A 24,928-nucleotide genomic window follows, 5' to 3' on the forward strand; every position below is an offset into this window, starting at 1 on the left:
TTCTTTGTGCTTTGTTTTTGGTATGTTCTCAAACTACCCCAGATATGTCAGTCAGTTTTTGCTAATGGGTTTCAGTTCATTGTAATTTACAGTATTTTCCGCACTATATGGCACACCAAAAAGCCTATAATTTTCTCATAAACCCGCAGTGCGTTTTATAATCCGATGCGCCTTATATGTGGATTAATATTAATATTGGTTAAAAATACAATCGCTGAAAAGAAAGCCGTCAGTCTGGCCAGCAGTCATGTTGCACTACGCCACCGGAGAGCATCCTAACGAGACACTGGCTGTACTACGCCCCCTAACAACGGTAGTCAAGGGGCGTCGCCCAAGTGCCGGCACTCACTGACCTGCTGTCTGACGGCAGAAGCAGAGCAGCCCGCGGAGAGCACCGGTGCCTGGCTACGATAACGTATCAAAACATAGGGAATTTTCAACAATTCTATTAATGAAGTTTGACTGACTGATCTCAGTATTTCCCAACTATTGTAGCGCCAGAAATAACCCACTTTAAACTTAATTGGTCTAAAAAATGCCATTGTCGAGTGTCAGTGCTGTATCTAGTGACCGCCCATTCTATTAGTTTGTGGAAACACACGGAGAAACTGGCATAAAGGTGAATGAAAGACCCTCAAAGCGGAACTTCCAGCCTTTGCTGAGTCACTGCTAGACAAAGGTGTCTGGTGTGCTGCAATTGATTGTAGTAGTTGATGTGTGTGTGTGTGTATGTGTGTGTGTGTGTGTGGGGGGGGGCATTTAGGCTTGTGTATTCTGTCTGCAGCGAAGTGCTGTGAGATTCACGGTGAGACACCGACGTTAAAGTCAGTTCTGAGTAAAACAGAGCGTCGCATTTGCCAGTAAATTAGCAGCTTGACATGAAAAACTGGTTAAAAATTGTTTAGGACACACAGCAGCAAATAGCTGCACCTCATGTCCGACTGGACTACTGATCGATTGAAACAATAATTAATAAACAAAGACGAATGTCGGAGTGTAAATATGTTTCAAACTTCAGATCAGGAAATAATCCACCCTGTTCAAACTGAGTGGTCCCCTTGTAATGAATTTAACCAGTTTTTAATATCAGTTTTTTTAATATGGCGTATTTTACCAGACAGAGTGGCAAATACACCACTTTGTCTGGCTCTTACCTCTGTGAACCTCACCACACGTCACTGATAGCTATAGAAATAAAATCTAATTTGACTAAGTTTTTTATACAAATTTGTACTACAGTATTTTGTAGTTCTTTTATGAGTAAATCTCACCAGCTAAGGGTAAAACCCACGTGTGTTGACTTCTTTCTAAGATGGCAAAGTGATCAAGTGATCAGGTTGCATTGATGAGGCTCATAACGGCCTCTTTGACATAATAGGGGCTGATCACAGTTGATTAAAGGTACTCACAGTCATGAATGCTCTAACTAGTGGACGGATATCGCAACTACAGCCACTAGTTTTTAAAGTCTTTTAAATTGTTTTTATTACATGCGCCTTATATTTGAGATAAATTATAAAATAAGCAATTAATTAAAGGTGTGTCCTCCAGTGCACCTTTTAGTGCAGAAAATACTGTATATCTCTGGATCTGTGCAACCTCCATGGCAGATTTTTTGGTGTAATGTCAGATTAATGTTCATGGTTTCTCGTCCTGAAGGTCCTTTCTCAGATTATGTACAGTTACCTTAAATCCTCTGCCACACAAACAGATAAACAATTGTATTGATTTATTCTTCGTTCTTCTTCCCCCTGATAAATGTTTTGTATGTCAGAGGAGTAATGCCACGTTGAGAATCAGGCTGACCGATCTAAAATGTTGCATTTGGATGTAAGGTTTTGATTTGTTTGTTTGTGACCTTCTCTTTTGAGTAATAAAGCTCTAGCTGCCACACCACAGTGAAGCTTGTCTAAACTAACTTTATGTTTGCTAGAGTTTGTCTTTTGTCTTTGGCAGGAGAACAGATTCTGCTGTCAATATGTTATGATATGGGATGATTTATAGTGAATAGTTAATCAGTATAATAATCTGTATAGTTTCAGCAACAACTTTTCTTATACTTTGTCTCTATAAAAGGTTTTAGTATAGAGGAAAAGATAAAAACATTGAATTAAAGAAATCAACACTAAAGAAATAAACATTGAACACTGGGAGTATCAATTTTCTCCTGACAGAAAGGGACTGATTAGCAAAGCATATCAGAAAAGATTGTTGTGTTCACTGCCCTATGACACTCCCCGACAGTTTGCTGGCAGCACTACATTAGAATGCTGCCGTGTCAGTGAATATTGGAAATTGGAATTTCCTTTGGGTGATGTGTCCTGAAATGTCAGTGCTGGGCAGCGCTAGTACAGGAGCTGTGCCTTTTTCTTTCTCTGCATAATGAATTCTGTAAAACTGCATGGCATTTCCCATAATGGGATATGACCTTCCTGATCCTCATTCATATGATGGACATTACCCAACACGTAGAATGGTAAAATTCTTTTGTTTTACATCAGGCTTTGTTAGTTTTATTATATTTCTGTCCATTTTTCACTCTGTGGGATGTGAATTGTCAAGTTTATACATATTTTTCCTATTTTCTAGTAGGCTTCAATAAAGAGTTGTGCACACGTAAAACTCGGGTGTGTGACATCTTGCACAAATATGGAATACACTAAAAGTCACATTGTTACTTAGAATCCATTAGCAAATTAGAATAATAATCCTCTACCCTTTGATCCTAGTTTAATATTGCTATTTTACCTTTATGTGGAAATTAGTAGCAGGTAGTTTATTTTTTTCCCCACTGGCATTGTATGAGATAGTTTATCATACTCGGTGTATTATGTACACTAAATAAAAATCATTATGTTGCAGTAAGGAAGAGTAGCAGAAGGTTTGGCTTCGAGGTTTTTTTTTGACTAGCAGCAAAGTACGTTGTAGCACCCTGGAAAGAGCTCCCCCTACAATCAGTGTTAATTGGAGCAATGGGAAAATGTAATAACAAATCCAGCCAATGTTTCTCCAAAAATGCCTTAAGTACATTTTACTGGTGTATCATGCGTGAATTAAATATGTATTCTATATAATTAAACTGTACTGACTGACTGTACCTTTAGCCTCTGCTCATAATACACGGGCTATGGACACACCAGTATCACATAATATCATTAAAGGAAAAACATCCCTTTAAAGTCAGCAGTGAGAAGGCTTGATCAAATTCACATGAATCACTGACATTTGTTCATGTACTGCTAGCTTCTTCTTTTTTTTTGTATTTAGAAAAGAAAAGGTTACTCACCTTTACTGTGTGTTTGCCTTGAAACAATATCCAAGGTTGGGTAATGGAGTCTCCAGTGCCTTCTTTCCTGTTCAGCCATTTCTCAATAGGAGCTAACCAATCAAGGTCAACTGTCAAAGTTCACAACTGACCACACAGCATGTGAAAAGACAAGGAATGTTTTACAGCATTATTCAGGAAAAAATGGAGATTAAAAAAATAATACAATGATTTATTCCAGTTCTTCAAATCACAATTAAACAATGTCATCACTCCGTAGGACAGGGCATCACTTTCCCTTTCATTCCCATTCAAATTTTGTCACGTAAAATGGAAATTAAATTGTTAATAGTTTGAGTTGATGTGATTTACACAAACTCAAACAGATAAATCCATGCATAGATTGAACAATTTGTTTATGTATAACTGATGCAATTTAGTATTAAGGGGGAGAGCCATTGTGTCTTGATCTTTACTTGACTCAATGTGGTTTCCAGAAACATTAATGTTACCCAGTGAGCGTAGATGATTAAGTCTCTAAAACATCAGGTCACACTGTTTGCATTGCTAAATTTTTTGTCTTTCTGCAACTTATTCATGTGTTACAGTCAGACCAGCCTCAGAATTTCCTGAGTGCTTCCTAAGTGAAGCCAGCAGCTGAGCCGAGTATGAACACAAGTGATGCTTTCACAGTGCCCTGCTCTCAGACATCTGAATACATCCCCAAGTTCTCATTAGCATGGCTGCTGCATTTAGCCTCATTGAAGGTCTTTGCTTATAGCATGTGTGTATGCACAGGCACGTGCACGCACGCACACACACAGACACACGCATGCACGCACACACACACACACACACACACACACACAACCTCCCAGCTACAGTTGAATCCCCCTGTCTACGTACGATTCCCCCAGTTGGATTCCTCCCCCTTATGTACTCCTCCACTGTTCCCCCTCTGGCTCACTCGTCATCAACGCCTTTTCTCCAACTACTTTTTTTTCCTCTCCTTATTTCCTCACTTTTAACTCCCTCCCTCCCCCATTTTCTCCATTCTCTCAGCCATGTATAAACTCTTCTGTGTGATCATCCCCTTCAGTGCTTCCCCTCGCCTCCCCTTGCATATAACATTCCTTAATAAAATGTCACCTCTTACATTTCCATTCTCGGTCTATCTTCCTATTAATCTGGAGTAGATGGTGTAGAACTTTGTCACTGTAATAGTCAAACGACATCTGGGAGGCTTTCAAAAGCAAAAGACATTAGTGTTTACTTGTGTTTTGTTTTTCTTACCTTTAGTTTTCTGTTCATGCATATGAAGAGTTTCTTTAATTAGAGTGGAAGGACATGTCCTTGTTTTGTTATTGATCTGATGGATGCTTTATATGAATGAGCACAATTGTGCGGCTGCATGCCTCTGCGATTCCGTTGAGTGAATGCACTCAAGAGTCCCATTCTGTTGTCAGCAGCCAAAAGGGTTTTACATATAAAAAAGCCAGGACCATTATTTCTTTCTTTCGTGTATTAGTTCTTTATAACAGTTGTAGTGACATTACTGAGTGGTATCTACTCTTGTTTTTTATCCACTTACAGCCATGTTTATGTTGTTTACCCAAACTTGCTGGAATTTCTTGTTCTGGACTTACTAGCAATGTCCTGCAGAGAGCCCATCAGTTAAAAGATTGGTATTACGTCCCTCCTGCCTTTTCCCTTCACTTAAAGTCAGCACAGCTGATATATAGTATATAATAAAAATATTTGTTATTGTTTCAATGCAGCTTCTTTTTAACGCATAAAAGAAGTCCACACCTCAGCAGAGCCACTCAAGGAGAAGCAAAAGTTCTGGATTTTGTGTGAATGCAGACAAAGTGCAAAAACATGTGCAGGTTGTTTTATATCAATGACACAGGGGAGGAAAGAGTCAGAGGACGTCATCTGACCTGTTCAAGTTTTTGACCTGTAGTGTGATCTCACTCCCTGTGTATTGTTATTGGGTGAGTCTACAAGTACTCAGCTCAAAGGCTGAGAGATGATGCTAATGCTTCAGCTACACGTTACCAGCTGCTTCTAATATTTTTTGAATACCCACCAATATATTAGTTTCATGTTCATTTTTGCACATCATAGAGAGACAGCATTGGTTTTGAATGAGCAGTGCATTCTGATTTAAATGTAAAGCATCCGTTATTAACTAACAGACTCCTTTGGAAATGCTAGAGGAAGCATGTTTGTTTCCAGGAAGACTTCTCTAGACCATGACCACCTTAAAGAAGATGGACCACCAAGTTAGCCTCTTAATAGAAATTGCAATTTGTATGACTTTGTCCTTCGTAACCCTCTGAAGATGAGTTATCAGTCTCACAGGTTGTGGGAGTGCATTTGTTATTTTGACTCTGAGTACATTCCATGGGGGTGTCTACCTTACCTGCCATTATGCTGCTTACTCATCTTGATAAAGTGTGAGATCATTGCATCTGTAAAATCATATAAATATTCTCTGTTCAATATTCGCTAAGTGCCAGCTAACGAGAGGAGTGATTGATCATTCAACCTGCTAGCAGGTATTATTAGAACTGTTCATATACATGCTGATTTACACATCAGTTGACAGATGCTGTTGTTCTCTCTTGCAGTGCCCAGACTCTACCTGCAAACAGGACCTGCTGGCCTACCTGCAGCGCATCGCCCTGTACTGCCACCAGCTCAACATCTGCAGCAAAGTCAAAGCTGAGGTGCAAAACCTTGGAGGGGAGCTGGTCGTCTCCGGGGTAAGTTTGATGTCATTTTAACCTTGGATCCATGCACTATTTACATTCATTATGCTTAAGAGCCCCACAGTACCTTCAAAGTCACAGAGCAGTGTCCTTTGGTAAGATATTAATGTAAATAGAACTGCATTTTTGTCCTTTGAGGTCTCCACAGGGTACCACCAATTACCCCTGACAAAGCAAATTAAGTCAAGAGAATACATTGGTTGCTTTTTATTATATTATTTGGCGTTGACCCAAAGAATTCAGAGTATTTATATTACTGACAAAAGATCTTGGTTGTAATTACTTTATGAATCTTTTTTGTTGCTGAAATGCAGCTTTTATTTTATATCTATTAAATGGATTTCAGAAACATCACTGCCAGAAAAGACAACTTTTTATCAGGTGTTGCATTTCCTTGTCTACCAAAGACAACACTGCAGGAGCAACATTTACAAAACCTTGTTAGTGTTCATTAACCACTGAGTCACCAGTAAAATTAATTAAAATTAGTTCCCTCTGAGTGGGGCAAGTGACTAACTTCTCTGGCTTTCTGTTGAGCTAAAATGAGCATTTGTCTAAAACTATTCATTTGTGGACCCCAATTCTGAAGGGAAATTACATTTATTTTTGTCGACATCAAACTATCTGGTATTCTCTCTCCTGTCTCCATCAATGCAGTTGGACAGCGCTATGTCACTTATTCAGGCTGCAAAGAACCTGATGAACACTGTTGTGTCCACCGTCAAAGCCTCATATGTTGCATCTACCAAATACCAGAAGAGCAAAGGCATGGAGGCCCTCAACATGCCAGCAATCTCCTGGAGGATGAAAGCTCCTGAGAAGAAGCCTCTGGTGAAGAGAGAGAAGCAGGATGACGGCCAAACCAACAGAGTCAAGAGGTCCTCTCAGAAAAAGCATATCAACCCTGTGCAGGCTTTGAGTGAGTTTAAGGCCATGGATAGCATCTAGGTGTTCATTGAAGAGGGCGCAAGATATCGACCAATTAATATATAGATAGAGCTCGTGATTTTGTCCAAAAGTAAAGGGTTTATTATTTTTTTTCAATATCTACATTGATGTCTTGCCTGTTTAATTCATGATGTATTTCTACACTGCCTTGTTTCTATTCTACAAATTCATATTAGCTCTAATCTGAAGCATTAACTGTCTCAAATTAGAGGGGAAACAGGGAAAACATTTTGTACATTTTCTTTTCCTGTCCGTGGGAGGAAAGGGAGTGGATTTTGCTGATATTCTAAAAATAAATTCCAAAAGGATTTTGACTGTTTTGTATTCTTACCAGACTTACTGTAATACTGAGAGAACTCTGGCGTTTTCTACTATAAAGTTAGATTATGGCTACATACCACCTGGACCGCAAATATCAACTATGCAATCTTTCAACTGCCTTGTTTTAACTGAAGCAATAAGTAAAGTTCTTTTGGATGTGCTGGGCTAACTTTAGTATGTTATGGTTCAGCTTTAAAGAACCAAAGTGATGTCATTTCCATGGGTGCCTACATTTTTGTCATGTTTTACATATATTGTTATTCCACTATGAACACTTACAATACGCTTCAAACTGACTTTAGAGACTATATTATGCCTCCCTTAACATTTGGACTGGTAAATGTCAAATTTAGCCGTCTTGTAAATTTCTTGATGTTTTTTAAATTATTTTTCACGTAATGCAGCAAGCCAAAGGTGATAAAGAATTCTTTCCAGCCTTATGTTTGACTGCATGACTGTTTTCTGTATCATGCCACACAGATCTGGTTAGTCTTGGCAAATAAGGCTTGATCCCTCAGTCGGGTCTGTAAAGCTGACAAGTTTTATTTACTGTCAATGAGACCAAACACTTCCACTATCTGAGATTGTGTCCAAACTGAGAAATAAATGTGTTTTCACTCTATTCCTTATGGGGTGAGAAGAGAGAAGGGAATTTCACTTACTAAGATTCCTATTGTTTGGATTCCTTTGTGCTTGAGCTTGAGCACTAATCAACATTTGATGCCTCGCACATGAGAATGAGAAACTAGAAATTATTTTAGGTTTTTGGAGCATTAAAAATTAAAGGAGATAGGTTTTTATGCTTCAGATAACTGTGATTTATACCAGTAATTAGTTTGTTTTTTTCAGGTTGTTTTCCAGCTATACATAGTGTGCTCCTGTATAGCGGTGCATTGGTGTGCAGCAAAGCTTTGAAATCCCGCTGCATTGGTCCTGGGGCTGATCTTAGCCTTGTTCATTTGACATCCGTAGACTGTAGCAGGATTTGGACAGGTGGATTTTTATCTTTTTTCTTTTCTATAGAATCAAGCATTTCCAGCTTTATTGTAGTTTGGATTTGAATCTTGAGTGATATCAAACTACTTTGCTGTGGATTTTTTGTATTTGAAAGCTGACTTAACAGTGCACATGTTTCTTGTATTTGTGTGCCGCCTTTATCCTAATAAACAATTAAATTGAGTGTGTTTTATTTCTTTACCTTGTTTTACAGTCTTCAGCAGAGTTCATCTACCTTACCTCAAAGTTATTCTGTATAAATGTTGTTGGTATATATCCCAAGGACTTGGTTAGTTAAATATTTTCAAAATTGAAGTAGGTTTTACCGTATACACACTTAGGTTTTTAATTCATCAGCCTGTGAAGAGAGTGTACAATGACATGTAAAAGTATTCAGAATGACCACCCTGGTTTTGTTTTTGTAGTTATGACACTTGAGTTTTTATTCAGAGGACACCAAGATAGCCTCTTAATTTTGTCTGACAGGGAAAGCGGTAGAATCAGTCCAACCCCCCCTTCCCTGAACCATGGCACCACTCTCTCACCTAATAGTGAACTGTGAACCAGAACCTACAATCTCACAAGATCACTGTTAAGTAGTAGAAAGATAAAAACTTGGACAAAAGATGAAACATTCACCCAAGGCGTACACCTTGTAGAGATGTTAGACAAGTATATGTTCAGTGCTGTCACGGTGTCCTATGTTGTGTTTAGCCTGCAAGTAACACATTTCGTCAAACTTGAACGAATGAAAACAACTCTGTGTTAAGCTGCAGAAAAATCAAAGTGAGATGAGAGGAGGTTAGTCATGCCCAAGAAATGAATTTGTGGAGTAAGTCGTGGAACAAGATTGATTTCTCCTTTTTAACTTTTGGGTGCTAGGAAACTGCATTAGACAAACAAAATTTTGAACCTAAGGTCTGTTCGGCTGAGAGTTCATCTCCTCAGGACTGACCCTGGCTGAAGTAACTAATACGCACGTGCAAGAAATGCTGCTCCGTGACCTTAAACTCACACAGATCAAGTTTCTATCAACACATCCAATTTTTTTACAAGTTGTCCTTTAAACTTGTAATAACCTTTTCTCCTAACATCAATAAGCCATGTTGACACATAAGGACCAGCTCGTCGCATAGCCGGGGGTCCAGCTGACCTTTGGGAGAAACATTACCTCTTAGATCACTAATGACTGCAATCTGGATGATGCCCAGGTGATTTAACATTTACTGGCAGCCCTCTGCGCCTTCAGTGGTCAGTGAAATATGCTTTTGTTTTTATTGCTGGCATCATTAGTGTTGTGTGATTTTGCATGTTGTGTTAACATAGATCTCACAGTCCAGTGGTAGCATGCACATTTTTGTTTACACATCTCATTCTGTGGTGCATTGTACTCTGGTTTGTACATTATAGCACCAATAAAGGGTTATCAATCTACAATATTCGTGGAAAAGCCTGGCCTTATTTCCTCCTCACAAACTAAAAACTGGCTAGAATCCAAAGAAATCACAAAATTTTGGTTTAAATTTGAAATTCTTATGCTTACGTATACATTGTTTAGCGTATGTGCTTTCTCAGGGAATATTAGTATCCATTTTCTTACATTCATCTATGGTAGAGGTCCACATCAGGACACTGCTTACGCGCATTTCTCAAGTGTAAGGAATAAATGGAAAACTTCAGAAATTTTTGTGCTCTCAGAAATGCATGAGGTGGTACTACCTTGAGGATTTTATCTGAGCAAGTCCTTAAGTCAATATTTCTCTAACTGCAGGAAGTAAAAATATTGAATGCTAGACCTATAATCTACTGATGTATTCATTGAAGTCATATTTTATTAAAACAAACATTAGTTTGTGTTTCTATGCTCTGTGTTGACTGAAGCAGAAGAGGAAGCATTAGCATGGGGAGGACTCGTTAGGGTCTATCTTGTAGCTAAAGACGGTAGAGTGGTCTTCAGCTTTTATTAAGTACCAAAGTAAACAGTCACTTTAGACAAATGTGACAGTTGAATACGTAATCAGTCAAAAGCAACAATTGGCAAGTGCAGGAAGAGGCTTATATTATAACTGCCCTGTCATTAGTGCAGGAGTAGGTCTCAAGTATAATGTAAATATGTGTTTTATTAAATTTGAGATGTTGCAGTCACATTACGTTGCCATGACCCAAACTTCCTTTCATCTGTGAACCAAGTCAGCTGCTACTGAGGCATACCAATATTTTCTTTGTTTGTCTCTGTTGTTATTGCACCTCTTTAAGATCAGTCTGACTGCTTTGTACTATTGTGGGATGAAGGCGATAAATGTGTCCGCAGGAGATTTTATTGTCAAGACCATCAGTGGTGACATGTAATGACAAGGATTTTGTGATATTGAGCTTACTTATACATAGACTCTTAATTCACACAAAAAGGGAGGATCTTTTCCCTTGGGGCTTGAAAGTAGTACAGTACTATATACAGTATTAATATACAGTATACTCTAATAAACTCACAGATATTCTAATGCAGAATGTTTTCCAAATTATTTACTTACACATGAGATGACTTTGAATCTAGCAGCAGTCAGCAGAGAAACAAAAGTGTTTAATTTTGCTGATGCCATCATACAAATGTGTAGCCACACATATAATTAAAATACCCATCAAGAAGAAATAGGATAACATTCTGCTAAGACTTCTGATCTGTAATGACTGTGTAATGGTCTTACTGTACATGATTACTGTAGTCCTGAAGTTACCCAAATTTGTTAAGACTAGTTGTTAGTAGAGCTAACCTAATCCAGTGGCTGGTTCCAGTTTGTCCTCTTTCCTCCATGTCCCCATTCGTGTTATGCTGTGTCAAACTGCTGAGATGAAGTTTTATCAATCCCAGAGATCAAGTGTGACAGATTCATCAGTGAAGACTTTTTCTTTTGGCAGAGATTCACATTATTTTAAAATTAGAGGACCTTGGATGAAGAAGGAAAAGGAGTGATTGTTTCGGGAGGAGTGAGATGGGCTGATATGGGCTCCTACAGTATACTCTACATAAACAGAGGTATAGATTAGCTTCTGGAGGATTTGCCAAAAAAAACTGTGAGAGAGTACTGGCAATAAACACATGCTGCTGGTTCCATTACAACACTGGACTTTCAGCTGCTTCTTAGTCTATGTGACACCAGTGGTAAGCAGAAACTGTAAATGAGTTGAATTTAATCCCTTTTGAAGGTCTTTAGGTCCCTTGACCTTATGGGTTTAACCTTTCCAAGGGATCATTAATAATGACATCCTCACATTAATAATTTCTTTTGCCAGTAGCAGTCTGGGGGAAAAATATTCTACAAGTCCCTTTCAGCTCCAGACTGAGAGCTGGGAATTTAGGAGAATGTTAATTACCTAAGGGCCAGCAGGAAATTTGGTAATTGTTGTCAGGTTCTGAATTGTATATTGGTCTGCCAGTGTCTGGTTTACGGTGCCACAGTATCCCACTTATAATGTTTGATGGAAGTATTGTCCTTTGGGAAAATGTATTTATCTTTTCTTCGTAGAGGCCTAATTAGTGATGAGCCACGGGGCTTTCACTCTCCCCTGCTCATCTAATAAAATGTAAAAATCCTTCCCTGTTGGCTGGTCAAGACATTTTTACTGTGACTGCTGAGTCTTAGGACCAGTGTTCTTTATAGGAGTGAGTCTGCCAATGACGAGCCAAGAAAAGAAGAAATTCAGCAGTACATGAAGCACAGCTCTTATTGCTGAGTAATCACATTAAGACCTTTGTGTTGTGAAATAGATTTTTTTAATTTTAAATCATTTGAAGTGATTGTGAAAACCAATTCCAGGTGGTGTTATCATCTGATATAAATTTATATCAGATAAAAACCTGGACAAAAGATAAAACATTCACCCAAGGCGTACACCTTCTTCTTCCTTTCATTTTAGCTTTTCCCTTCAGGGGTCACCATGGCGAAATAGTTGCCCCCATCTAACCCTGTCTTCTGCATCCTCTTCTCTCACATCAACTACCTTCATGTCCTCCCTCATTACATCCATAAACCTCCTCTTTGGTCTTCCTCTAGGCCTCCTGCCTGGCAGTTCAAAACTCAGCATCCTTCTACCAATATATTCACTATCTCTCCTCTGGACATGTCCAAACCATCTCAGTCTGGCCTCTCTGACTTTATCTCCAAAACCTCTACCATGTGCTGTCCCTCTGATGTACTCATTCCTGATCCTGTCCTTCCTGGTCACTCCCAGAGAGAACCTCAGCATCTTCATCTCTGCTACCTCCAGCTCTGCCTCCTGTCTTTTCCTCAGTGACACTGTCTCTAGACCAAACAACATCGCTGGTCTCACCACAGTTTTGTACACCTTTCCTTTTATTTTAGCTGAAACTCTTCTATCACCCATCACACCTGACACTTTTCTCCACCCGTTCCATCCTATCTGTACACGCTTCTTCACCTCTTTTCCACACTCTCCATTGCTCTGGACTGTTGATTGATGAAGGCCTTTTCTTGTCCCCTTTTTATTTTGTAATATGAGGGAAATGCACATCATTATCATTACACATCGTTTCTAGGCAATGAGCTATTACTTTAGCTTTAAAGTGAGTCTAAATACAAGCATCACAGTTGTTTGCGATGTACAATTGTTTAATTAAATTGATTACACTTATATTGAAAAATGGAATAAAATAATTTGAAGGAAACAATTTAATTGTTATTAATTTATGTATAATGTGTCACTTGGTAACACTTCATTATCGTGACTGATGAAATTACATCATACTGTACAACACAGCCACAAAACCATGGCTGAAAGAAAACGTAACAATGCTACAGGCCACACAGTATATTGGTTAATTAACACTCACTGCTATTCATATTATTAATAATAAACATGCTACAGTCTTATATAATATCATTGTACAGTCATAAAACATTTCTATTGAAGCTAGTATTGTTTCTGCACATATTTTGTCTCTTTTTGTGTTTCTTTTTATTTTCTTTTTTTCAGTAAACTAAGGCTTGCAGAAATTCCCTGAAATACAGAATAATTATCCGCCAATAGAGTAATTTTATCCATTCCTGATTCTAGGCGAAAATCACAATAATAAAATCAATTGCCATCAAATGCAGCCTTAAAATGTATTGTTTTTCCTTTTATATTAAACACAGCATGATGAGCTGGCGTCTTGTCTGGGGTGTACCCCACCTCTCACCCACAGACAGCTGGGATAGGCTCCAGCTGACCTGTGACCTGTACGGTAGACAAGTGGCTGAAGACACGGAAATTGCTGTCATCTCATCTACAAGACACTGGCTGGATGGATAACCAAGTTGGTCATCCCATTAAACAAATCATAATGTCCACTATTCATGGCATAAGTCCCGAATCCACGTAAATAAAGTCTAGATCCTTAAATGACCCTTTTTAAGACCTGGGTTTGTATTCCTGACGTACCGAGTCTAAAAACATATAGTGGATGTAATGTAATGCAGTGAAATGGTGCCAGCATTAAAAAGAATCTTATCTTTTCATTTGAAGTCACTTTTATAATAAGCTCTCAAGGAATTACAAAAAAAGGCAGTAAAAAATAATAAAATCAGCAGTGGTACAGTCATAGGTAATTATGTTAAGAACTCCTTGCACAATGCAAGCTGGAGAAAAGAAAAGCATAATTCTGCCAGTCTTGCAGCGAAGGCTGCTGCCATTGTATGGCAAATAGATGTGGTGAACATATGTGTGCTGCTCTGGGAAAATTTATGTGATGTAATTAGATGTAAAATGCTTTGAAGCTGGCTCTTGAATTGACTTTCGACTTGACTGATTTGTGGCTGTGAGGTTTTTCCTTGTGTCGTGGTGTTGTCTTCAGTCAAGGCCAGCAGATCATTTGCAAGCACCTAAATCCAGTTTTGAGACTTGGTCGATCAGCATTTACCAGTTTGGAAGTGTGTGGAAGTAAGTTCGACAACCCAGAGAGAGAATTACATTAAATATATATTCCTCATTGTATGTGTTCAGATTCCCCCAATGTTAGTATCATTTGCTTTACTGAGAACACTTTCTGACAGTTATTCAACAAACCCACACATTAAACATTCAGTCGAGCACCTATGCATAAAGTAATCCAGCTGTGTCACACAGCATTGCTGATTTTCAATCATCTCATATGCATTCCAGGTACCCAGCGCTATATTTTAATGGCTGACATCTCAGGGCTGCGATTCAAGGGTGATTTATATCTCGTCATCAGTTACAATCAGACCCAAGGATCTGACACTGTGCTCACTGGACAAGCATAGCTAATCCACTGTGCAGGAAAAAGGAGAACAGCTGTGTCACATTCCCAATTTTTGTGAACATTTGAATCAAAGTTGCTGCAGTAGAGATGCAGAAGGATAAACAGACAGAATGATAGAAAAATGACATGGCCCTGCATTGGTACACAAGCCTATGTCTCATCTTTAAACCAATTTTCTTCCTCAGCACTCTAGGGAGTGGTCTGATTTGCAGCGCTTCCTTTCTCAGAGTAAGTGTTTAGCCTGCTTTTACAATTAGATCTCACACCCAGCTACAGCATTAATCAAATAGCCAGACAGATTCGCATTTGAAGATTGAGGGAAAGTGTCCTACATGACTCCCTCTGAGGTAACAAGCGGTGAAGCAGCACATATATTTTATAAGTAAGCGTCTCAGACATACTGTACACAGATTTGATCGGATTTCACAGAGCTCTGAAACTGAGCCAGAACGAAGGTTTATTAGATGTACGTTACAGGGAAATGTGCTATAAGCTTTTGATTACATTGATATTGCTCTTATTTACTTTGGTTTGGAGTTTTGCTGTGTACCTGGACAGCATATTGTGCATAGATCAGCATTCAAAAAGCATAAAAATATCATAGATTTATTTTTCGTCTTCTGGGCTTTAAAAGTCAAAAGGAACGCAAAAGAATACTTTGAGAAATTTTTTTAAGAGGCAAAAAACTGAAAGCACATAACTGTGAAACTTAAAAAAGAAACTATGGACCTCACAGTTCATCATTGCTGTGTTGTGTGGGAGTGTGTGCATTTCAGCCTTTACAACACAATGCCAATGAAAATCCAGTACAATCACTGAATGTGCTCTCCTCCTGCTCTGCGTATGGGCTTTAAATGCTTTAATCAAAGACCTGCTCGCTTTTATAGGTCTTCTTTATTGTACAGTTTGTGATGACTTTCAAATGTATGCAGTGATTTGTAGCTACTTAGGGTGACAGTCAGTTCAACCATGTAAATGTATGTTTGGTCTTGGCCAGCAATGTTGGTCAGTGCTGAAGTAATGAACAAAATACAATAACACTGAACCAAACCTCCTTTGTATAAGGAGCCACCATTGTGGCATTTCTAAAGAAATATTATTTACCAAAGGAGCAATTATTTTTGTCCCTATGGATGCCTGTGAGAGCTGTAACATTCAGCCAAAACCATATATGACAACACCTATTAGTCCGAAATTACTTATAAGCATAATTGGGAGTGAAGATATAAATCAATAATTGGTCTGTTTAATTCTCAATGATTTAATGCAGTGCTCTGCTGGTGTCGCACGTTAGCTACTGTAAGCAAGACCAGCGCCTAATCACCCATCTTATTATTCACTTAATAGTCTCTCTTTAGAGCTAATCCTTTATCTGCTGTGAATCCTGTCCCTCCACACAGCTGGAAATGTTTTCCACTAAAGCTGTTTCTTCTGCCAACTATATATGCAGTTATTGTGCTTTGCTGGCCTAAATGATCTGCATCCAAATGCAAGATGCAAATGCATCCCTCAGGTGGGAAATTAACATACAATGTGTATTTCAGTATTAAATGAGCTGAATGAAAATGTTTCAAAGCAGTCATGAAACTCTGAAATGAACATGAATTGAAATGAAGATTACTTCCTGTGGACAGGAATTATATAGGAAGATGATGTTTTCCTCCCACAAATGGGATTATGGCAACAACACAAATTGGACAACATACTTGTCTGCCAGCAAAATTTGGAGGTCATGTGACTGATGGCGTCTGTTAATTTGTTTGTCTGTGGATGTTGGTAAGCAGAATGCAAGAGTTTTTTTAACAGGTTTCAATTAAATTTGGTGGAAAGGTAGGCAGTAATGAGGGGAACGGCTGATGAGATTTTGAAACCCATCTGTAAACCAGTTTGGATCCAGGATTTTTCACCATAATAGGATTTGTAATATTGCTTGGTGGAAGTATGCTCTCACTAAGTACCCTGTAGATTCACACTGAAACATCAGCTCACTGTCAAGTGGAAAGAACCAGAACAACCATGGTTTAGTGATCGGTTTATGCCAGGAGACTCTCATCAATAATTAATTCACTTTATTGTGAAGCAGAGCAACAACTGAACCATTTTGAACATGAATGTTTTTGTTGTTTTTTAACATAATAATAGGAAAAACAGGGACATAAAGACATTAACACCAATGAAGAGTGTAGTGGTTTGTTTTCTATACACACCCAGTCAGAGCTCAAAGGACAGATGTAGATTCCTAAGAACCACAAGTGGCCCCAGTCAATGCTGAAGATTGGCTCTCATAGGTTTTTCTGTGTTGAGCCAGGATCATGCCGCAAGCATCCCACCAATTTCCAGGACCCTTCAACAGAAGTCTGGCTCATCCCTGAAGTCACGAGGACATCCAGAGCTACAGAGACACACCACAACAGGCCCAGTACAGCCAGACCCACAGTCCCAACTCCTACTGTGTGAGATACTATATGAAATAAACCAACGTGTTTATTCTAGTGTGTAAGTGAATACCTAATGTGTGAAGTGTGTCAACAAAAAAAAAACAACACAGAAAAAACAGAGGTCATAGTACCCAGCTGAAGGAGGGACAGCCAGACTTCACCCCTAAACCTACAGTTCAAAGTCAACAGTTGGACGGTGTCAGAAAACGTTTGAGGATGACTGTTTTACAACAAATTCATCCATTCATTTTTCTTACCACTTTTCCCTTACGCGTGTCACAGACATTCATACTCACTCACACCTACAGACAATTTGTCAAGTTAACTGTTAATGTATAAGTAGGACTACACAAATTCGCTCAACACCAGAAATAATAAAATGTTAATGACACAAGCTGGGAAATTAATCCATATTGTGAAGCTGGAGACAAAGTCAAGCAGTGATCCCCACCTTACACTACACTTTTGCAATTATGCAGTGGAAAACTACAGTACAGCACACATACGTACCCAAAATTTACCTGGTTAATTAAGATCAGATTAATTCCATGAAGGAAATTTTTAACCTTCAGAATATCACATGGGATTGGTTAAATAAACTTCACGCTGTGTAAAATAGAACAATGTTTTATTGGTAAGCCAGTTGTTACAGGATGGTTTGAGTTCTGTACCAATTGAGGAAACACAAACACAGGGATCAAGTTTAAGAATACTTACAATAAATGCACTACAATAATATACACTAAAACAATTGCTTTTTGCCAGCTTGGTAAGCCTTCAGATGTGTGAAAACATGTATGAGATCTAAAGCGTGTCTGTTTTCCACTTCTGTTTTGTTGTCTACAGGCTTGAGGGAGAACTTGTGTGGAGCTATTCAACCAGGGGGTTGAAGTATTTGATATGAATTGTTTGTAATTTTTGTCATTGTAATTTTAAGATGGCTATCTCATCCAATGTTAGCACTACAAGAATGTCTCTTATTCTTATAGCACTAACACCACAGCCAGAAGTTCACAGTTCCCCAAATCATAGTTCATCTCAGTGAAGGACTACCAGCAGGAGAAAAAGGTGCATAGGTGGAGCTTGTGGTTGGATGTAGAGCTATGGCATAGGACTGCCTCAACTGCTGAATCCAAGGCATCAACCTCCAGTACAAGCTAGAGATAAAGATCTGGATGCAGAAGAATTGTTGCACAGAAGAACATTTCATTTGACTTGTTAAAGGCAGCACCAGATGGTGAGGACCACACAAAAGGCACAGAAGTTCACTAAGACAAAGGGGCAGCTACACGATTGTAGTTTCTGACGACTCATCTAGAAAAGATTTGCAAAAGCCCAAAAATCTTTGTAGTTGTCTCCAGGTGGCAGGAACGATCCACTCAGTGACCTCCTTAACCTGCTTTGATTTTGCCTTTTCTTAATTACAAACTCAGAAAAGATAGTGAAGACATGGAAAGCACATTTCTCTGTTTTTACCAACATTGCGTTCTGTAATTGTCTCTGGAGAACTAGTGTGGTGTGCTACACGTGTTCATTAGTTCTTTAAGAAAATCAAATTGTAATGTAGATGGATGAGCACAAACCTTCTGAACATGACCTTTAAGCCATAATTGATTAGGGCTTGGAAAAACACAGGGATATCAGTACGGCCGAAAGGCATCAACAGATATTCAAAGTGCCCCAGGTGTGTCTGAAAAGCAGTTTTCTATTCATTTAACGTCCTTTATAGAAAACAGATGTAGGCATTCCTGAGATGAAGTTTCAATAATAATAATAAGTAGTCATACAGTGGCCCAAAAGCAGAGTCAGAGGGAGAAGATATTTTTTCTTAATAGTTTTGTCAATTGCTCCTTGATAATCAATACAAATGCACAGGGAGTTATCCTTTCTTGACAAAGAAGAAACTGGCCCCCACTGGAGGGGAGGAGGGACGAATTAGGCTAGTGGAGAAGCACTCATTACTGTAGCTCTCCGTAGCCTCTTTTTTCAGCTTCAAGAGGATATTATAAAGCTTTTGAGTGGGAAGAAGGGTGCTAGGAAGAAGTTTAAAGGTGCAATCATAGGGTCTGTGTGGGGGCAGTGAAAGGGCACAGTCTTTTCTGAAAACCTGACAGAGGTCATGGTATTCAGAAGGCATTGAATTGAGGCCTATATCTTCAGGCAGTGAGGGAGGTGGAGTGACACCAGCAGGGAAGACAGACTGGGGGCAGTGCAAATGACAGTGAAGTCTCCAGTTAATGATGGATGCCGTTGCCCAGTCAATATGTGGGTTGTGTGTCTTTGACCAAGGCAAACCGAGCACCACGGGTGACATGATGAAGGAGATTACAAACAAGGAAACAGATTACCAGATGCCAGTGTCAGAATGATCGCAACAGTCCGATGGGTGTTCACCACAGTACTAATACATATTTGTGTTCAGGTAATTCCTTTGCTGGGATGTTGGCTTGTATAATGAAAATAGAATCAATGAAATTGTCATCAGCACTGTGTCTACAAGCACTTGGAGAGGAAGTGTGTTGGCAGACCAGTGAATCATATCTTTTACAAAAAGGTCTGTCCAAGGAGGATGAGGAGTTTGGCTCAGCAACTCCTCCCTTGAGACTAATGAACCTGCTCTTTTGGGCAGCTCAGGACATCGAGACCCGTCTGCGCACAGTAGATACACAGGCCCCTACATAAGCGGAGTGGACGCTTGTACCACAGGTTGAACAGGAGGTGGTGGAGAACTGGGTGGCCATGTTGTCCATATAACTGCTGACCTGGGTTTCATTAGTTGAGAGCATCTGAAGCATTTCCATCACTTCATGCTGTCCAAACAGATTGCCTTAAGAGTAAAAAGCCTGCTTCAGGCGTTCAGTCTCTGCCAGGTCCAGGTTGGTCCAGATGATTCTGTTATGGGATGGTTTGAGTTCCGAACCAACAAATGCAGAGACAAACACAAGGTTGAAGATTAAGAGTATTTAATGAAAATGGCAGACAAAAGGCACAGGTAATGGCAACAAGCGGGCTGGTTTGATACCTGGGTAGGAGTCTGAGCATGTGAAATATCCAGACAGGAAAAAACACTAGGGTGAAGAAGCAATGGTGGCTGACACAGGCAGGGAGGCAAACACGAACGGGACAGAATCATCTAGCACAGGGGCTGAGTCAACACCCAGCTATGGAGTGGGTTGATTAGTGGAGATTGTAGTCAGGAGACCCTTGTCTCAGGTAGGGAGAGGAAAATCAGCCTCCTGCCAAACACTGCCAGGAAACCTTTATTTGGGGGCTAAAGGCCCCTAAATAAAGAATTTGAATTCTAGGACATTACAAAATTGTAGCACATGACTAATCAATTGAATACACCAAGAAGAGAAGATTTGAAATCCACATTTTTATTGGTTAAGTGTGCTTTATAAATGAAATTCAAAAGAAAAAGACCAAGCAAATCAGCAAACCAATTAGGCCAGGTGCATTTCTCAAAAACGTAATACAAATTGTTAAATAAAATTCAGAAAGAAAATAAGGCTCAGTCTCAAATAGGCACATAAGCAGACTCTCAATCAAAATGAATACTAAAGCTGACTCAACGCAGCAATTCAAAATGAAAAGTATAACACGCCTCTAAATAAGGCGACTAAATAGCAAGATGCCAACAGGCATTTCCTTTAAAAGGGTAAGCTAACGTTCAACTTTGTGCCCTTGATATGTTTTGCATTTAAATGATACCTTAGACAGGAGCTGCTTCGGTGACATGAAAATTCTCCTTTACAAAAGGTACAAATAATAATAATAATAATAATAATGGATTAGATATATATAGCACTTTTCTGGACACTCAAAGACGCTCCATTATTCATTCACTCCTCATTCCTACTTGGTGTTGGTAACTACGTGTGTAGCCACAGCTGCCCTGGGGCAGACTGACGGAGGCGTCTACAGCGCAGAATCACTGCGTTTTTGTTGATAGTCCCGTCTTTGTTCTTTTTAGAAATAAACTTTCCGCCCAAAGGTCCGAGTGGGCTTGCCCCGCTCTCCTGTTCATCTCGCGTCCATCTCTGTTGTCACTCACTCTGCTTTTGACTAGTGGCGCAGGTAGGAAGTGACGTCACTGATGCCTACGGGTCTCTCAATGGGCCAAATTTAAAATGCTTGCGCATTACTTGCCACTCGCGATTTATTGCGTTAATTTTTACAGCGCATTAATTTGCAGCGTAATTAATTAATCTAATTAATGTGTTAAAGTGACAGCCCTAATATATATATATATATGTGTGTATGTGTGTGTGTGTGTGTGTGTGTGTGTGTGTGTGTGTGTGTGTGTGTGTGTGTGTAATATGTACAGGTATATATGCAAATATCATGCAAATATACCAAGGACGAAGGATATGTTCAGCAACACTGCAATGATTTCACACCTATCAATTATTCAATAAAACGCTGTAAAGTCAATAATATATCAAGCATTGATACATTCACCACCTAATACCAGCACTGTAAAAACAAATAGACCACATCTCAATTCAGGTTTCAATAGATGTGTTAAATAACCCAAGCAATATGATGTGGTGCTTATGTGTATGTGTGTGTGTGTGTGTGTGTGTGTGTGTGTGTGTGCGTGCGTGCGTGCGTGTGTGTGTGTGTAAGAGTAATTTTGATGCACGAGAGATTTTCCATCAGCAGCTTGGGCTTGTGTGAGACACAAACACACAGACACACACACGCGGACCTAAAAATGTCAGGTAGCAGTTTGTGAGGCCTTCATAACTGTATGTGTCTGTACAGGTGAAAGTGTGAGGGTTCCCTTACATCCATTTCCACAGGATCTCAATTATTTTAGCAATGAATGATTTTAGAAATCAAAAGATTTGGTTTAATAATTCTTATAACATGTTAATTAGACATAGATAGACAAGATATATCTATTTTTTAATGAGATCCTAGCTGTAGCTTTATATGCCTGCACATGTTATGATTCCTTAACTCAGTTCGTAACAGAAAGATCAAACATAAAAACAGAAATTAAATTTGCCTAAAGAAACAGAACTAAATAGATGCTGGTGGGCCAGCCAAAATTAACAAAAGCGGGAAAGACCTTTCCCCCTCTTTGTAGGTATAGTAATGAGCCACACCTGTTTGGGAAAATGAGTGACAGACCAGGAGAGAAGGGGGGCATGAAACACCACCAACCCACGCTACTGAACAATGCATATTAGGGGAAAAAATAGTTAAACCAGAAAAGAGCCTATACTTTCCATAATATACATTGATCAGGAACAGCTGTCTACAAGCAATGCATCAACCAGATCACCTCTGTTGTGTATATGTCTGATCTCCACACTGAAGGCCTGTATAACCTCAAAAAGTGTTTTTCTTCTTTTCTTGTTTTTCTTCCTATTTTAACATGTTCAAAATGATCACACACTACAAGAATCAGATTCAGTAGTGCTGGAGGAATGATATGATTTTGCTACCTGGCATGCATGACAAGATGTACAATAATATGCAACAACTCTCTTATATAGGTAAAGGCCTTGCATCCATTGATTTACTCTTAACAGTTCCTGGAGAATATTGTGAATTAATATCAGGATCACACATAAAGCTGTTTGTCCAATTGACTTCAGCTTCATCATGGTCACAAAGTGACCAAGTGACAATACAGGCGGCAAAAATCTTTGGAAACCTCTCAGCTAGCTCATCAGGACATTGCCTAATGGAGACCGGTGTCAACATTCATGCTCTGAACAGATTTACCACCAGAGAATCCATTGATCTTTGGTTCAGTTTCAATCATCTTTAACTTTTTCTCTTATCACTAATGTTTCTTGTATTTTTCACAATCCTTATTACCCTCCCTGCACTCTATCAGCTCATTCCCTCACCTGTCTTGCTGCAGCCACCTCTAGTCCATCCTATAATCAGTTCCCATTCTACAAATACTCTGCTCGGCCCTCAACTACCCTCCACATTGTTAGTGTTTTTCTCATTTTTCAACATTTTTGTGGGTTGATTGATTTTCCTGTGTCTGGTTCTTGGATTCTGCTCATTGTTGGATTTTTTTGCTTGCATGGACTGATTTCCTGGTGTTCCCATACTAACTTTTCCTGATTCCTGGACTCTACTTGTACCTGCTTCATATTGGATTTGTTTTTCTGTTCGGCCTGAATACCTGTCTTTGTGAATTTGCCTATCAAATTTAAATTTAAATTAGGACTTCCTCTCCTGGTTTGCCTTAAGAGGCCCTCCACTGCCCACATGATTAAACAACCTGCTCACAATGGATCCAGCCAACAGCACTGCAGCACTGCCTGAAAAATCAGGTGAGTGCTTTTTTTGAATAAAAAAACAAAGTTAAAATAAAAAATATAAGTTAATGAAGAAAAAGAGACATATTACTGACAGATTTTACTGAAATGTGTGTGGAGAAGGTTCAGCTCAGTGCCGGTTTGACAGGAGAATACAGTACATGAATTAAAGAAAACTATTGAGGGAAAATCAAAACTGAAAAACAACAACTGTATTACATCATTATTTTAAAACAGTTTTTTAATGACTACCAAGCTTTAACATTTTGAGAAATATAATATACAACTTTACTCTTTTTACTTGAACAGTTATGACTTTGTTATTAATAAAACCATTAAAAGTAACAGTTTGTTTAGTTTTTAAATTGTACTATTGGCAAAACTCAATCCTCGCGTACAGATTCTACCGTATATTCTGCTATTACTTTAGAGATGCATAAATGTCATGTTGGGATGCACAAATCTTTCTTGAAGCACATTCCAGGTATGCACAATTTTCTTGAGGTAAAATGAACTCTGCACTCAACATATTGGCTTCTTGCAGAGGCTGTGTAGGAAATGGCTGTTCAGCAGGAGCATAACATTATATCTATACCATTACGCTCTACCATCTCTCCAAGAACAAGTTAGGGGGCTTGCTGAGAATTCCTTAAAGCACCAGGCATCCAACTCTGTGCCTGACCCACCTGTTCAAACACCAGAAGTTTCTGAGGCCCACTTTCCACCTCCAGAGCACTGTTCTGGGGCTTAGGGTACCTGCCGCCCTTTTCTGGTCTTCAGTATTGGACAACAACCCTTGGCATTTCCAACCAATTTGGCCTGAGTAGGCATACATTATTTCCCTGATCATTGGGAAAGCCCATGACTGGGGAACTGGAGAATGGGAGAGACTTTGGCACTCTGACATCGGAGAGCGATTGGTATGCTGCTTCCCTTTTCACCGGCTTTTACAGCAGACCCTCAGGTCATCACAAGGATGAACTGGCAGCCCGGGACCCCCAACTGATCTTGGTTCCCTCGTCATTCTGGGTCTCCGTATCAATGGCGTTCTTTGGGAATGAAAGGAGAGGGGTTAGTTTTTCACTCCTCTTCTAGTGTACGTCTCCCCGCTTACCACTCGCTGCCCTCCACCTTAAGCAGTGGAGAATGCTGCCTGTGTAGACACTGTCAGCCAGACTACTCCCTGTCACAATCCCTTCACATTATCCTACCAACCCGAGCTGCTGATACAGAAACCTCCCTGTGGTGCAGCCTGGGAAATGCTGACTGGTATAATCTGATATCACTACCTGATTATCCTCACCAGTAGGCCAATATCTGTATACCTACCTGAGCAATCTATTGCATGACGACGCCAAAGATGCCGCAGAGACAATTGCGGGGCCTGCGCTAGCCCCCATAAATCAACATTGAAGGCTTCTCCAGATGCAAGGCAGATGCAAGGTAGACATACTAGCGACAGCTGTGAAACAAATTCGACATAGTGTGCATCCAGGAAACCCACATCTGCCCTGATCAACACCGATCTGCCCTGCCTGGAATGAAGCTGGTGGCGGAGATCCGTCACAGACACTACAGATCAGCCGTATTAGGCAAACCAAACCTCACAATCCAAG

The 24,928-nt window shown here is 39.5% G+C and overlaps 1 protein-coding gene across 1 annotated transcript in view; it reads left to right on the forward strand.

The window, feature by feature from the left end:
- ctnna1 (catenin (cadherin-associated protein), alpha 1) overlaps positions 1 to 8,487 on the forward strand; it is a 79,195-nt gene extending 70,708 nt beyond the window's left edge. The window contains exons 17-18 of the mRNA XM_068325311.1: positions 5,899 to 6,033; positions 6,697 to 8,487. Of these exons, the coding sequence (XP_068181412.1) occupies positions 5,899 to 6,033; positions 6,697 to 6,987 (426 nt within the window). The 3' untranslated portion in view covers positions 6,988 to 8,487. The remainder of the gene's footprint in view (positions 1 to 5,898; positions 6,034 to 6,696) is intronic.
- The last annotated feature ends 16,441 nt before the right edge of the window (positions 8,488 to 24,928 follow it).

This window comes from Antennarius striatus, chromosome 10 (genome assembly GCF_040054535.1).
Source record: "Antennarius striatus isolate MH-2024 chromosome 10, ASM4005453v1, whole genome shotgun sequence".
NCBI lineage: Eukaryota > Metazoa > Chordata > Actinopteri > Lophiiformes > Antennariidae > Antennarius > Antennarius striatus.